Source organism: Phyllostomus discolor, chromosome 1 (assembly GCF_004126475.2).
Source record: "Phyllostomus discolor isolate MPI-MPIP mPhyDis1 chromosome 1, mPhyDis1.pri.v3, whole genome shotgun sequence".
Classification (NCBI taxonomy): Eukaryota; Metazoa; Chordata; class Mammalia; order Chiroptera; family Phyllostomidae; genus Phyllostomus; species Phyllostomus discolor.
In genome coordinates, this window is record NC_040903.2 from 192,787,879 (window position 1) to 192,800,594 (window position 12,716).

General features: G+C 38.6%; 1 protein-coding gene across 2 annotated transcripts in view; it reads left to right on the plus strand.

Moving 5' to 3' along the window:
* The first annotated feature begins 111 nt into the window (after positions 1-111).
* The window catches only part of SLC39A9 (solute carrier family 39 member 9), a 42,276-nt gene continuing 29,671 nt past the window's right edge, over positions 112-12,716 (plus strand). The window contains exon 1 of one of the 2 annotated variants that reach the window (XM_028505538.2): positions 112-918. In XM_028505538.2, coding sequence (XP_028361339.1) covers positions 823-918 — 96 coding nt within the window. In that variant the 5' untranslated portion in view covers positions 112-822. The remainder of the gene's footprint in view (positions 919-12,716) is intronic. The other variant, XM_028505541.2, reaches the window with a different exon arrangement.

Below are 12,716 nucleotides of genomic sequence, written 5' to 3' on the forward strand. Positions count from 1 at the left end.
GACACAAGTCATGTTTCATTTTGCCCTACTCAAAAATGGCGGCAGTATAAGAATCCCGCCATAGGTCGGTTGTTACCCGGAAGTACCCTTTAAAGGCGGAGCGGTGAGGCAATCCGGAAGTGAATGTAATGAAGGGGTGCCACTTGGCGGCCATGGCTGCTGTAGTATCGGTAGCTCCGGGTCAAAGCCCAGTGGAGTGGAGTAATATGGACAGCACCGGGTATAGGGCAGAAACAGCTTTGTATCGGATTCGCTGCTGAACCCCTAAGACCCATCGTTAGAGACTTACTGGACTCCTTTCCTTCTAGACTCGGAGGAGAGTTTGCCGAGACTGGTGGGCTGGTCCCAGCCTGAGGGGATCATTGGCAGGGTGGCCCAAAGAGCTAGGGTTGCCGAGAGAACGAACAAGTTCGCTTGGGTTTTCCTCCTCCTTTCTGCTGCCACCTTCAACGTTGTCTGTGAAAGAGTGGGCCCGTTGTGCCACCCTCATTCCGACCATTGAAGAAATCGCTCATTCGTGTATTTTCCCCATTGACTTTGCCATCTTTGTTAAGCCAGCGGAATCCAGTGACTGGCATCTGAAAACCCAGGGGCGGAGACCTAAGATTGCTGAAAGTTCTCTCTGGTGCTAATATCAGCATAAGGGGCTGTTTCCAGGTACGTTCAATAGAAAGGTGCCTCGTGAACACATCTGCTGGTTGGGAGAACCAAAGAACTGGAAAGTCCCTCTTGTTCCCCTGGAATCACCACACGCATTTAAGAACCTTTGAAGCCACTGAAAATTTGTAGTCTGGTGGTGGTGGGTGAATAAAGGAAGGCAGAATGGATGATTTCATCTCCATTAGTCTGCTGTCTTTGTCTATGTTGGTGGGATGTTACGTGGCTGGAATCATTCCCTTGGCTGTTAATTTCTCGGAGGTAAGAAATTTGCAATTTTTTGTCAGCTGTCAGGATGGTTGCTAGAAAGTAGTGACAGTTGTAAAGGGTAGCTGCTTCCCCCAGTTAATCTGAGAGCTAAAGGTCTTATTAAGGAAGACTTATGTTTTTAAAAAGATGCATAACATTTACTAATAGAAGCAAACTTCATATTCAGCATTTGAGTTTTTAACCTGGGTGGCTGGATCCACTGCAGATTCTGGAGTACTCGAACTCCCTGAAATTGCATACAGGAATTTGGAGCTCTGTGCATTTTCCTGGAGAAAGGCACCATAACAGTCTTTTGATTTTCAGAAGTTTCAAGGAATGAAGATTTATGATTGCCGACAAGAACTATAAATAGTGAATGTTATTCGCTCATATGAGTTAAGATTGATATAACTTACCTTGAAAGAATCAAGCCTCAAGCATATTTTTTGGAGAAATGTAGTTTTTTGGATACTTGTATTAGAATGAATGAAAAAATACTTAAAAAAACAGATTGTTCAAAATAAAAAACTTAGATTGTTCATAACTCACTTTTCTTTTTAAAGAAGAAAAGCATTGAAATGGATATTCGGTGTTTTTAAGTCTGCTTAAAAATGAAATTTTTGCTAATATGTTTTGACACTTTGGTTAGTTGTCATTACTTGAACAGAAGTTAACTGACAGGGGAAGAAAGACAGATGAAAGCATTGCCCAGTGGAAAGGGAGATAGGTTCTGCAGGTTGTCATGAAGAGTGCATGAGGTGCACAGTGCTCAAACCTTTAGGGAGGAAAAATAGTTACACTGGGGAGAACAGGATTTCATGAGTCTGGCCTGGCCCTAGTTTTACTGCCAGTCCTGAAAGTGCTTTCGTAGGACAGGGGAAAGAATATCCCAAAATAGAAAGGAAAGGTAAAGACAGGCAGGCTTTGAAGATAGCCTGTGGATGGGAAAGGAAGTGAGACCAGGCCCTGTGAGTTTGAAACATAGTTAAGCCGGCAGCCAGATGGAAGGGAGGGTTGAATTGCTGCCGCTCCTTTGCCCTTTCCTTTTTGTATCTGTAGCCTTCAGCATCTCATGCTAACATTAAGCTACATTTTTTTGAGCATGTACACTACCTAACTTCATTAAAAAAACTTAATGAGGTACATAAGGAATCCGAGACTCAGGTTATGTAACTTGGATAAAGTCATAAAGTATGTTAGAATTAGAGCTGGGGTTGTGGGGGCTTTGTTTTATTTTGTTTTTTACCTTTTTATTGAATTTATTGAGGTGACATTGGTTAATAAAATTATATAGGTTTCAGGTGCACAGTCCCATAGTACATTATCTGTATATTGTATTGTGTCTTTATCATCACAAAGCAAGTCTTCCAGAGCTGTTTTTTAAGTCTAAGTTTTTTAGTCTCAGAGCAGTTTGTAGCCATTGTCCATTGTGGCAGAGGTAGCAAACTGGTAGCCTATGTACCAAATTTAGTTGGCAGACTTAGTTATATTAGTGGAGTGTTTAATTTTATTGTTGTATTTTTCTTTTGTCTGGAGCTGAGTAGCAGTAGATTGTCTCTGTACCCTTGGCTGTGAAGCCTACTGAACTCATTTTTAGCTACCTGCCTGCCCAGTACTTTGTGAGCCTGCTGTCTTTCCTCTCACATAAATCATATATTCTTATAACTACATTAGAATTGAATTGACATTAATGGGGCTGATATTTATGAGCTTAAGTTGGTTCGTATATTTAAAAATTTATTGAGGTGACATTTATCAAGAATTATAATTCAAATAAACTTATTATTTCTATAGAATGCTTAGGACTTTTCCAATTTCAGTATTTTCTCTATCTTGGGTAACTAACTATCTGTTTATTTTCCAATAAGCAGATATATGCTATTTTCTTTTTCACTGAAAGGAAATTTGTACACAAGTGATGTAATTAAGTAGGCCATTAATAAAAGTAATCTGTATGTTCTGTCATTCTAAATTGATAGTCATGTGGTCTTTTCCAACTGTGGGTCTTAAAATGCTATAAATCGGCATTTGTAATAACTGTTTATTATTAAAGCAGGAACAATGCATTTTGAACTGTTAGAATAAAATGAACGTTATAAATAAATTAAAGGCATTTTAGAATTTAACTGGTGTTTCTGTCTTGTAGTTGAGCATTTTTTCTAGGTAAATTATATTATTACTATCGACCAAAGTATTGTGAAAATAGTGAGATGATAAATTTGTAAAAATAAACTTCATCATGGGGCTGGGAAGCACAACTTCTACCCTTAGAAAATAACTCCCCCCATTCCTAGCTTTTCTTAGGGACTAGTGTTATCATAAATAGGAAGACCAATAAACCTAATTTGTTACACAGTTCACTTTCATTTACATGAAACAATATGCTTTTTATTTATGTTCTTAATCTAGCTGCTGCTTTGTCACTCAATACTTTTTTCTTCAGAGTGTCTCAGCAGGAATAAAAGATCAAAAAAACCATTAATCATGGCAGGATTGATATTTAGAAATGAGTTAAAATCAGGTAGTCTGAAATTACTGTAGCAGTGATGTATACCTGCCATATCTAACCATCGATAAGTTTACGTGACATTGATTCCTCTGTCACTTTCTCCAACATTCCTTGCCCCTAAACTAACTTTCTTGATGCTTTTGTAACTTCTCTTCCTTGCCTTTGGCCTGGTGACTGTACCTTCATGCCCAAATGATTTGTAAAACAAAGGAAAAAAAAATCTCTGACTCTCCTGCATTTATAAGTAACCGATGAACAAGATGCTGTTTTCCTGAGCATATGGGAAGGGGGAAAATTAAACTTGTAAAGGAGGCCAAAACATGCTCTATGCAGATGAGGTCCCGTCTGGTAAGGGAGTTGGACTCACTAGCTTAGCACTGTCTTATGTTTTTTGATTCAATTGTTAATAAGCAGTTTTCTTCGGCTTTAAATGGAAATACATGTGTAGGTTGAGAAGGTACAACTTAACATTACCTGGTAAAAACCCAATTTAGCAGGTGACCTGATTGATGAATGAAGTTAAGATATAAACGACAGCCAGAGGGGGATTTCAGCTGTACTATCTGAGGGTTGTAGTTTACCTGAGCATGTCTCTTTCGTCACAGAGCTGGTAACGGAGTGCGAGCTGCGATTGCATCGGAGCTCTAGGGCAGTGTTCCTCTGTCTGGTAAATGACAGCTTTTGTTTTAACTGCCATTCCATTGAAGACCCAATATATTTGTAAAAATGAAACACTAAGATAGTGAAGCGGGGGAAAACATACAAATACAGGCCCAAATGTAGTGTTACTAAGTGGAAGAGACAGTTACTCCCTTAATTATAATGATCATATTGCTATAAATTGTTCGAAGACTTTCTTTCACTTTTGTACTTTTCTTGTAGACTAGTTTGGATTATAAAGCCACAATTTTCATGGGTTAAAACGGTACAAATCCATAGGTATGCAGATGAAAGTGGTGCTACTCTTTAATAAAGAATTTAAGATGATTAGTAATGCACTAATTTCCAAAGGTACTGTCTGAGAGAGGTAGTATATATAGTTCAAAACCAGTGTCACTACTGAGCAAGCTATTTAACATCATCCAACTTTGTTCTGTTAAATGATCTTAATAAGACTGTTGAGAGGTTACAATGAAATAGTATAAGCACAGGGCTTAACACCGTATTTAGAACACAATAAGGATTTTTTAAAACATTGAGGATTATTCTCAGTACTGATTATGAAGACTTTTGAGGTTTTAATTTTTATAACTTTGTTGTAAGTTATAATTTTTAAACTTCTTTTTTTTGGGAACAGACTTATAATAGTGGATGACCCCTTACCACCACCACTTCCCTTTAACATGGGAACTCCTCAGCAATTTGGAATGTGGAAGGGTCTTGTTTGGGGGTTGGCATTCCTATGCATGAATGTTCCATTTGGAGAGGCCAGGGCTTTTCCTTTATTCTCTCTGCCTTATAGTACTTTCTTTAATATTTAACTTCCTGTTCTCCCTTATACTTATTCTTATTTGAAGCTGTGTTTTGTTGTTCGTGTAGAAGTTTTTTCTGTTGTCTAATTATAACTGACTCATTTATAATAAATATCATTAGGGCTTTAAGTTGACACCAAATGAAAGGTTTTTTTGTAAGGAACAAATTTGTTCAGTATACTTCTTTCCTGGCAGTTGGTTCTTTTTGAAATAGATTTGGCAAAGTTGCACTTTTAAAGACTTTCACCTTTATTCTTTTAGGGTTATACAATAGATTTTACTTTTTTTTTTTACAACTGTTAGAAATTTCATTTCTAAATTCTAATATTTTAAAGTTTGCATTCTCTGTAATTTACCTATATCTGGAAAGCACTCCTTAACTTTGTCTTTTTTCAGGTTATTTTCTTACAAGGTTATTGCCTTCTAAGTATCTTTGCTTATAAAACTAAATTTGGATCAAATGAAATCTTAGTGTAATCTGATTCAATATTATTTTCCTAAAAAACTTTCTCTAGGATGTTATATGGATAAGCATCATTGAAACTTATGTGCACATTACTTATTGAGCTCCTTCTGTGTACCCGGCACTGATTTGCATCATCGTATTTAAGCTTCAGGATGCGACTGAGATAGATGCTGTTAAACCTCACTTTACAAATCAGCATGCTTAGGCTTGGAGAGGTCACAAATGCTGGTAGAAATGGATTTGAAACTAAGTCCGTTTGATTACCAGTCCAAAGCACTTGACCACTAGATGATTTTTTTTTTTCCTAATGAAAACTGTGTAAAAAGGAATGAAATGGATCTAACTAGGCACCTTCAGTTTCCCACATTAGGAACTTCTTAACACCACTGATAATGTACCCTTTAAACTCCCCAATTTAGGAATTTTTTTTTTCTGGCTGCTTGTCATGTAATTTCCACTTGGTGCAAGGCACACGGTTGCTGAGTACCAGGAGGACTCATGGGTAGTAGAGAGGGGGCTCCCAAAACTTATTTTTTTTGGTGTTTTGCTATTCTGATATAAAAGAACCCAGCTGCTTCTGCTTGCTGCAGCCTGTCTAGTCTATGGAGTGGGGTCAGGAGGGGAAGGGGGTAGAGGAGGGGTGTGAAAGGCATTCAAAAGAGTCTAGCGCTCTGGAGGTCTAGCAGCTGGTGGTGGCCATCAGGATGGGGGCCTGGTGTTGGCTTTGCTGGTCTGGCTGCCAGACTCTTTCCTTGCGACTTCCGGAGCCAGGTCACAGGTGATCATGCTGCTGGAGGCCTGGGGAGATTCCAAGTACCCTAGGGACTCCAGTACTGTGACCATCAATGGGAGGGAGGGTCGACTTCCTGAAAAAGAAGTGTGCCCACTGGTAACCCAGGTCAGCCTTGGGGCGACTAGGGTGGTGGGCAATGGCGTTCCCAGGGAACTTGGCACTTACATAGGAGCTGTTACTGGAAGAAGAGCCCAGGTGGCGGCGCTGGTAGTAGTCGTGGGTGGCACCAGTGAGCCGCTGGAGGGGTGCCTGCCATGCTCTTGCTTGTAGATAGGTGGAAATGTTGGCGACGACCCCTCATGGGCCTTGGCACATGATTATGGGTGTTGGGGAACCTGGGAGCTAGGCCACAGAGCCCTTTTGCAGAGGAACTCAGCTCTGCAGCTGAGCCTTAGCCACATGGCATCCCACCGTAGGGACTCACTGACATTTTACCTTTCACAGTACCTCTCATGCCTTGTGCTTACTCAGTATAACAGCATGGATATTACAGAGGTAAACAGTCTTCAAATACCTTTGAAACCTATGAGAAGGAACTGTCTTTAGATGTCCTGTAAATGAACACCTACCAAATTGGAATCTGAAGTGGTTCCTGTTTTGAACTATCCAAGATAAATTTCACAGTTTCTATTTTCATAGTTTAGCCATTTCTCAATTGTGCTATTTAAGAATTAACATACTTTTTTGAGGGAAGAAAACCTGAAATGGATTTAGAATGCTTCTGTATGTGACAGTCTTAACCTTTCCTTTAACTGGAGAATTTAGTTGAGATATTGTTGAATGATAAGGTTTAAGATCCTCTATAGCTTATTTTGGAATTCTAGGAATCAAGTACTAATGCTAAATATAAGTATATATAGGTATTTTTAAAAACCTATGATGGAACTTTAAAAATCTCAATCCTCCTTGAATACTAATATTCAATGTCTAACTTTATTGAAATAAAACACAAATAGGTGTCAGTTGGTCTGGAAATTGAAATTCTTCTACCCCAATTACATGGATTTTTAAGTGATAGGGTTTTGGGGTTAACTACTAGATAATTACATCAAACTACTTATTAAATCCCTATATTTACCTGGAGGTCAATTTTCTATTAAGCAAAAATTTTACTATAGCTTCTGTACCTTGTTATATGTTCTTTTCATTACTTCTTTAGTCATTTGCCAAAGGCAAATTGAGGAAAGAAGACAGGGCTAAAAGCAAAAAATGAAACAGTGAAATGGGTTTTATAGAGAAGCAGCTTAGCATAGTGCCCCTGAGTAAAGATTCTGAAGCTAGACCACCTAGGCTGAGATCATGACTCTGCCATGTGCTGGCCACGTGAGCCTGAGCCAATTGTCTGAGCTTCCTGCGCTTCTGTTGTAAAGTGGGGATACTACAAGTACCTACCTCGTAGGGCTGAGTTAATAGAACATGCTTGACACAGTAAGTACTTCATAAATGTGAGTTACTATGACGGGTGAAGGAGAAGGATATTGGTAGCACCTCTCATCACTTAGGAAATTCCAGTGGTCTTAGATGTTCCAGGCCAAAATCAGGGATAAAGACCAAATATATATTTCTTTATAGTTAGAGTGACTTTTGTTATATGAATGAGGTGACTTATTTTAGGTTATTACTAGATAACCTCAGGATGGGGGCTGGTTGGAGGATTGAAACTTTAGTCTCACTGGGGAGGCAAGAGGGACTGGAGGTTGACTCAGTTGCCAATGTCTGATGACTTAATCAGTCTTGCCTATGTAATGAAGCCTCAATTAAAAAATGGGTTGGTATAGCTCAATGGGTTGAATGCCGGCCTGCAAAGCAAAGGTTGCTGGTTCGATTCCCAGTCAGGGCACATGCCTGGGTTGCAGTTAGGTCCCTGGTGGGGCAGGGAGGGAGTATGTGAAAGGCAACCACACATTGATGTTTCTCTCCCTCTATTTCTCACTCCCTTCCCCTGTTTCTAAAAATAAATAATTTTTTAAAAATGGAGTTTAGAGAGCTTTCAGGTTGGTGAACACATACATGGAAGTCTTGGGGAGTTTCACACTTTGGGGGGGTGCATGGAAATTCTGCTCCCTTTCCCTGTCCCTTGACCAGTGCATCTCTATTATGTGGGTGTCCCTGAGTTATATCTTTTAATGATGAACTGGTAATTTAGTAAGTAAAATGTTTCTCTGAGTTCTTAGTAGATTAGTTGAACCCAAGGAGAGGGGGGTTGTTGAAACCTCAAATGTATAACCGGTCAGTCAGAAGTCCAGGTAGCAAGGGCTTCTGGCTGACCTCTGAAGTGGGTGGACTTGGGCAGCCTTGTAAGTCTGAGCTCTTACCCTGTGGGATCTGATGCTGTCTCTAGGTAGACAGTGTTAGAATTCAGTTGAATTGTAGGGCGGCCAGCTGGTGTCCCAGCATTCCTTGGTGTGGGGAAGCATATCCCTCATACACATACACACACGTCAGAGTTGGTCCCAGAACCTTTACTCCAGTTCACTGAGCCCAGCCATGCCCTCTGTAGGTTTGTATCTCAACCCTGGTGGGACCTCTTCTTTGAGCACTCTCTCTGGGCCCTACGGTAGTCACTGGTCCCTTTATTTGCTACTCTTATATACCTTAGAATTCCCTCTTATTAGCTAATTTCTCATGTACTCCCCTGCTGTGGTTATTCTTTACATTAAACTTCCCTGTTCAAATTACTTTTTGATTTCTCTTTCTTGATTGGTCCCTACTAGGTAATGGGTTATAAAATCAAATAACTACTGAGGCTGAACAGTGAGTCAGGCCTGGAGTAAGATAAAACAGTTGAAGTTTATGAGGCTGAACAGTGAATCAGGCCTGGAGTAAGATAAAGTAGTTAAAGTTTAATCAAGACACAGGGTGGCTGACCATCAATGTCCGTGCCTGGGAGCATTCAGTAGTAGTGAGAACTATGGTCAGCTGACGAACATGTGGCAGTTGGTGACACCATCCCTGGTGTTGCCAAGTCTTCCTACTTTTCAGAAGTTGGAAATAGGGATTTTTACGTGAAATCTTCTGAATTTGACATTTGGCTACTAACTCAGATATTATTACCTCACTGCGTGGGCCAGACAACCCATGTCTGTGACCTCCAGTGTAGAACCTCTGCGCTAGGCTGTGTGATTCCTAAGCTTTTTGCAAACTTGTTTTAGAAACAGTAAACTAGAATGGGTGGGGGAACAAACAGAGGACTTGTGTCACAGTGTGACAGAAAGGGGGAGACTAAAAAACATTTTAAATTAGTACAAAAACCTCAAAGTGCAGTTCTTTAGAACCACTTAATAAAGGGGAAAACATCTCTTTACATTAAGGACATTTTGCTCTTTAGTCCAATCACACTACAATGATTGATAATAATAATAATAATAGCAGCTACTGTGTCAACTAAGGTGTTAAGTTCTATGTAGCTCTTAACAGTAACGTTGGAAGGGAAGAATTCTTGTCCTCTTTGTAGATGACAAAATTGAGTTTCAAAGTTTACTAAATGCAAAGCCATTAGTAATGGCTCTAATGAAATGATCATCCTTTTTTTAAAAAGCCTGATTATATAGTAGAGGCTCTTTGTAGAAAATTTAGAAAATGTGATAATGTGTAAAATGAAAATAAAATTGTCTTCTAGCCCTGGCCTGTGTGGCTCAGCTGGTTAGAGTGTTATCCTGTAGACCAAAAGGTTGCAGGTTTGATTTTGGTCAGGGCACATACCCAGATTGCGGGTTCAATCCTGGGTCAGGGCGTATATGAGAAGGTGACCAATCAGTGTTTCTCTCTCCCATCAATGTTTCTCTCTCTCTCAAAATAATGGAAAAAAAATATCTTTTTTTAATCCTCAGGTGAGGATTAAAAAAAAATCTATCCCAGTATCTAATGAGAATTACTAGTAACATTTTTGTTTTCTTTCCATTTTTTTTATTTCTATTTGTTTGCATTTTTAACATGGTTGGTTATGTGGTAGATGTATAATTTTACATTTTCCCTTCATTTACTTGGTAGCATAGCATAAGCGTTTCCGTTATTGTTATAAATGTGTTCTACGCATTTTTAATACCTTCATTACATTCTGTTATTTTATGTACAGAAATTCCTATTATGCATGTAATTTGTTTTCATAATAGTGGTTTTTAAAAAATATTTTATTTTTTATTTTAGAGAGGGGAAGGGAGGAAGAAAGAGAGGGAGAGAAACATCAATGTGTGGTTGCCTTGCACATGGCCCCCACTGGGGACCTGGCTTGTAACCCAGGCATACGCCCTGACTGGGAATCAAACCAGCGGCCCTTGGCTTCATAGTCTAACGCTCAATCCACTGAGCCACAGCAGCCAGGGCTCATAATAGTGTTGAAAGAGTATTTTTGTGTCTGAGGTTAGGAACATATTTCAGATTATTTCTGCAGGAGTAGAGTGACAGGATCAAAGAGCATAAATGTTCTTAAGAATACTCTCAATTTGTATTACCAGTTTTTATAAAACACATTTATTTCCAAAAATGCAAATGCAAGTCTCACAAACATGGAGTACTATCATTGTTAATTTTTAAAAATTCACTTGTTAATTTGATAGAGAAAAAAGTATTGTTTATTATTTTAATTTTTCAGTTTAATTAAACATCTTTTTTTAAGATTTTATTTTATTTTAATTTAATTTTTATTTTATTTTATTTTATTTGAGAGAGGGGAAGGGAAGGAGAAAGAGAGGGAGAGAAACATCATTGTGTGGTTGCCTCTCATATGCCCTCTACTGGGGACCTGGTCTGCAACCCAGGCATGTGCCCTGACTGGGAATCAAACCGGCAACCCTCTGGTTCCCAGTCCATCACTGAGCTACACCAGCCAAGGTGAAATTAAACATCTTATAAATTAATAACAGTATTTATTACCAATGTTTTCCCATGTCCTTTCCCAATGGGTTTTTGTTTGTTTTTGAAGTCACATTGAACAGTCTTACAGGATTTCCATTTTTGTTTAGTTCTTTTATACTTAAAAAGGACTGATAGAAAAAGAAAAAGGAATTAGTTTTGTTTTCCAAGATTGGAGGAAGTGGCATTAATAAAGTATTGCTTCTTATTTCTTCTATGTCAAATGAATTAGGAAGGGAAAGCCTAGATGATGCTGACAAAATGGCAAATACCATGTAACATTGTTTGCTTGAACTTAAGGATCTGGGTTTTGTTTTGTTCTGTTGAAGGAGGGGCTCAGAAGCTTTCCCTTACGTACAATGGATGCCGTTAAAGATAAGCAGTAACGGCAGTTACTCTGTGCTAGGTGTGCTCATATCCTGCTCCTACATGGTAATAGTAGTAATAGTAGTCATCATCTCAGCTCCTTCTTATAGAAGAAGACACTGAACTTGCTCAGGGTCACATAGCTGCTAACCAGACGTAGGAAGCTTTTTGGCATCTTGTCTCAGGTGTAAGGGCTTGAATAACAAAGTTCATTTTTGAGTTTTCTTCAGTACCTGTTGTTACTGACATTTAGCAGATAATGTAGTAGTTAAATTGACATTAGAAAGTATCTCCTTGAACAGGGTTGTTTTTTAAGAATATGGAGAGAGCCTTTGTTGCTTGAACAAGAGGTACTCTGTACCCCGTACATTTCATCTGTTCAGTGTCTAGAGCTTGGAAGAGGTGCATCTCTACTTTTTTAGGAAATTACAGTTGATGATTTCAGTATGAAAATGGGCACAGTACAAGGGGTGTTGAAATAAACTATTTTCAATATTAAAAGCTTTAAAAATTATTGGCTTATATTTAAGGTAACCAATTTATTGACTCTTTTATGAGCAAGGAAAGAAAAACCATTTAACTATCTTGGTGTCTGCCAAGAAAATTAAACTGACTTGAAAGCTTTGCACTGATAGTTAATGGCACTGAGTACATGCTGTTGTTTAAAATAATACGTCTGGTCATTCCTTTGGCTCAAACTACAGCTGTGAAATGGTAAAATGAGATGGCATAAAACCAATGCATTGCACGGTTCATGTCTCTCTTGAGCAAATATTTTATTTCTCTGACAGAAATGATTGCTTTGGGAACTCATTTTTCATCTTGAACTATACTTGCAATTTGTAGTTCTTCCTTCCAATGCACCCTTTTAGTGATTTACCATAAGCAAAGGAGAGAAACTGCCAGCATTTTAACTGTGACATGCACATAATTTTGAGATTGAATCCTAAGTTATGAAGCTGTGTGAAAGACTACAGTATACAAATAACATGGAGCCACATCTGTAGTGCTTAAAATAAGTGTGATTGCATCTAAAATGATTTAGGTAGTTAAGAAATTTAAAAAATAAAACCTGAAATGACATCTCATGGCAATGATGCTTACTTCTTTAAATACTGGTTGTTCTTTTCATGAAAAATGTTGTTTCTATAGTACTGATCACTGTGAGGTTAGTAGACGTTTACCAAGCTAATAAAAGTTATGTAGAATTGAGCAACGTAGGTGGTCAAGATGGCAATGTAGGCAGACATGGTTTACCTCTTCGCACAGCCACATCAAAATTACAGCTAAAATATAGAACAGCCATCACTCAGGAAGGTCAGAAATCAAGTTGAATGGAAGTGTGACAACTAT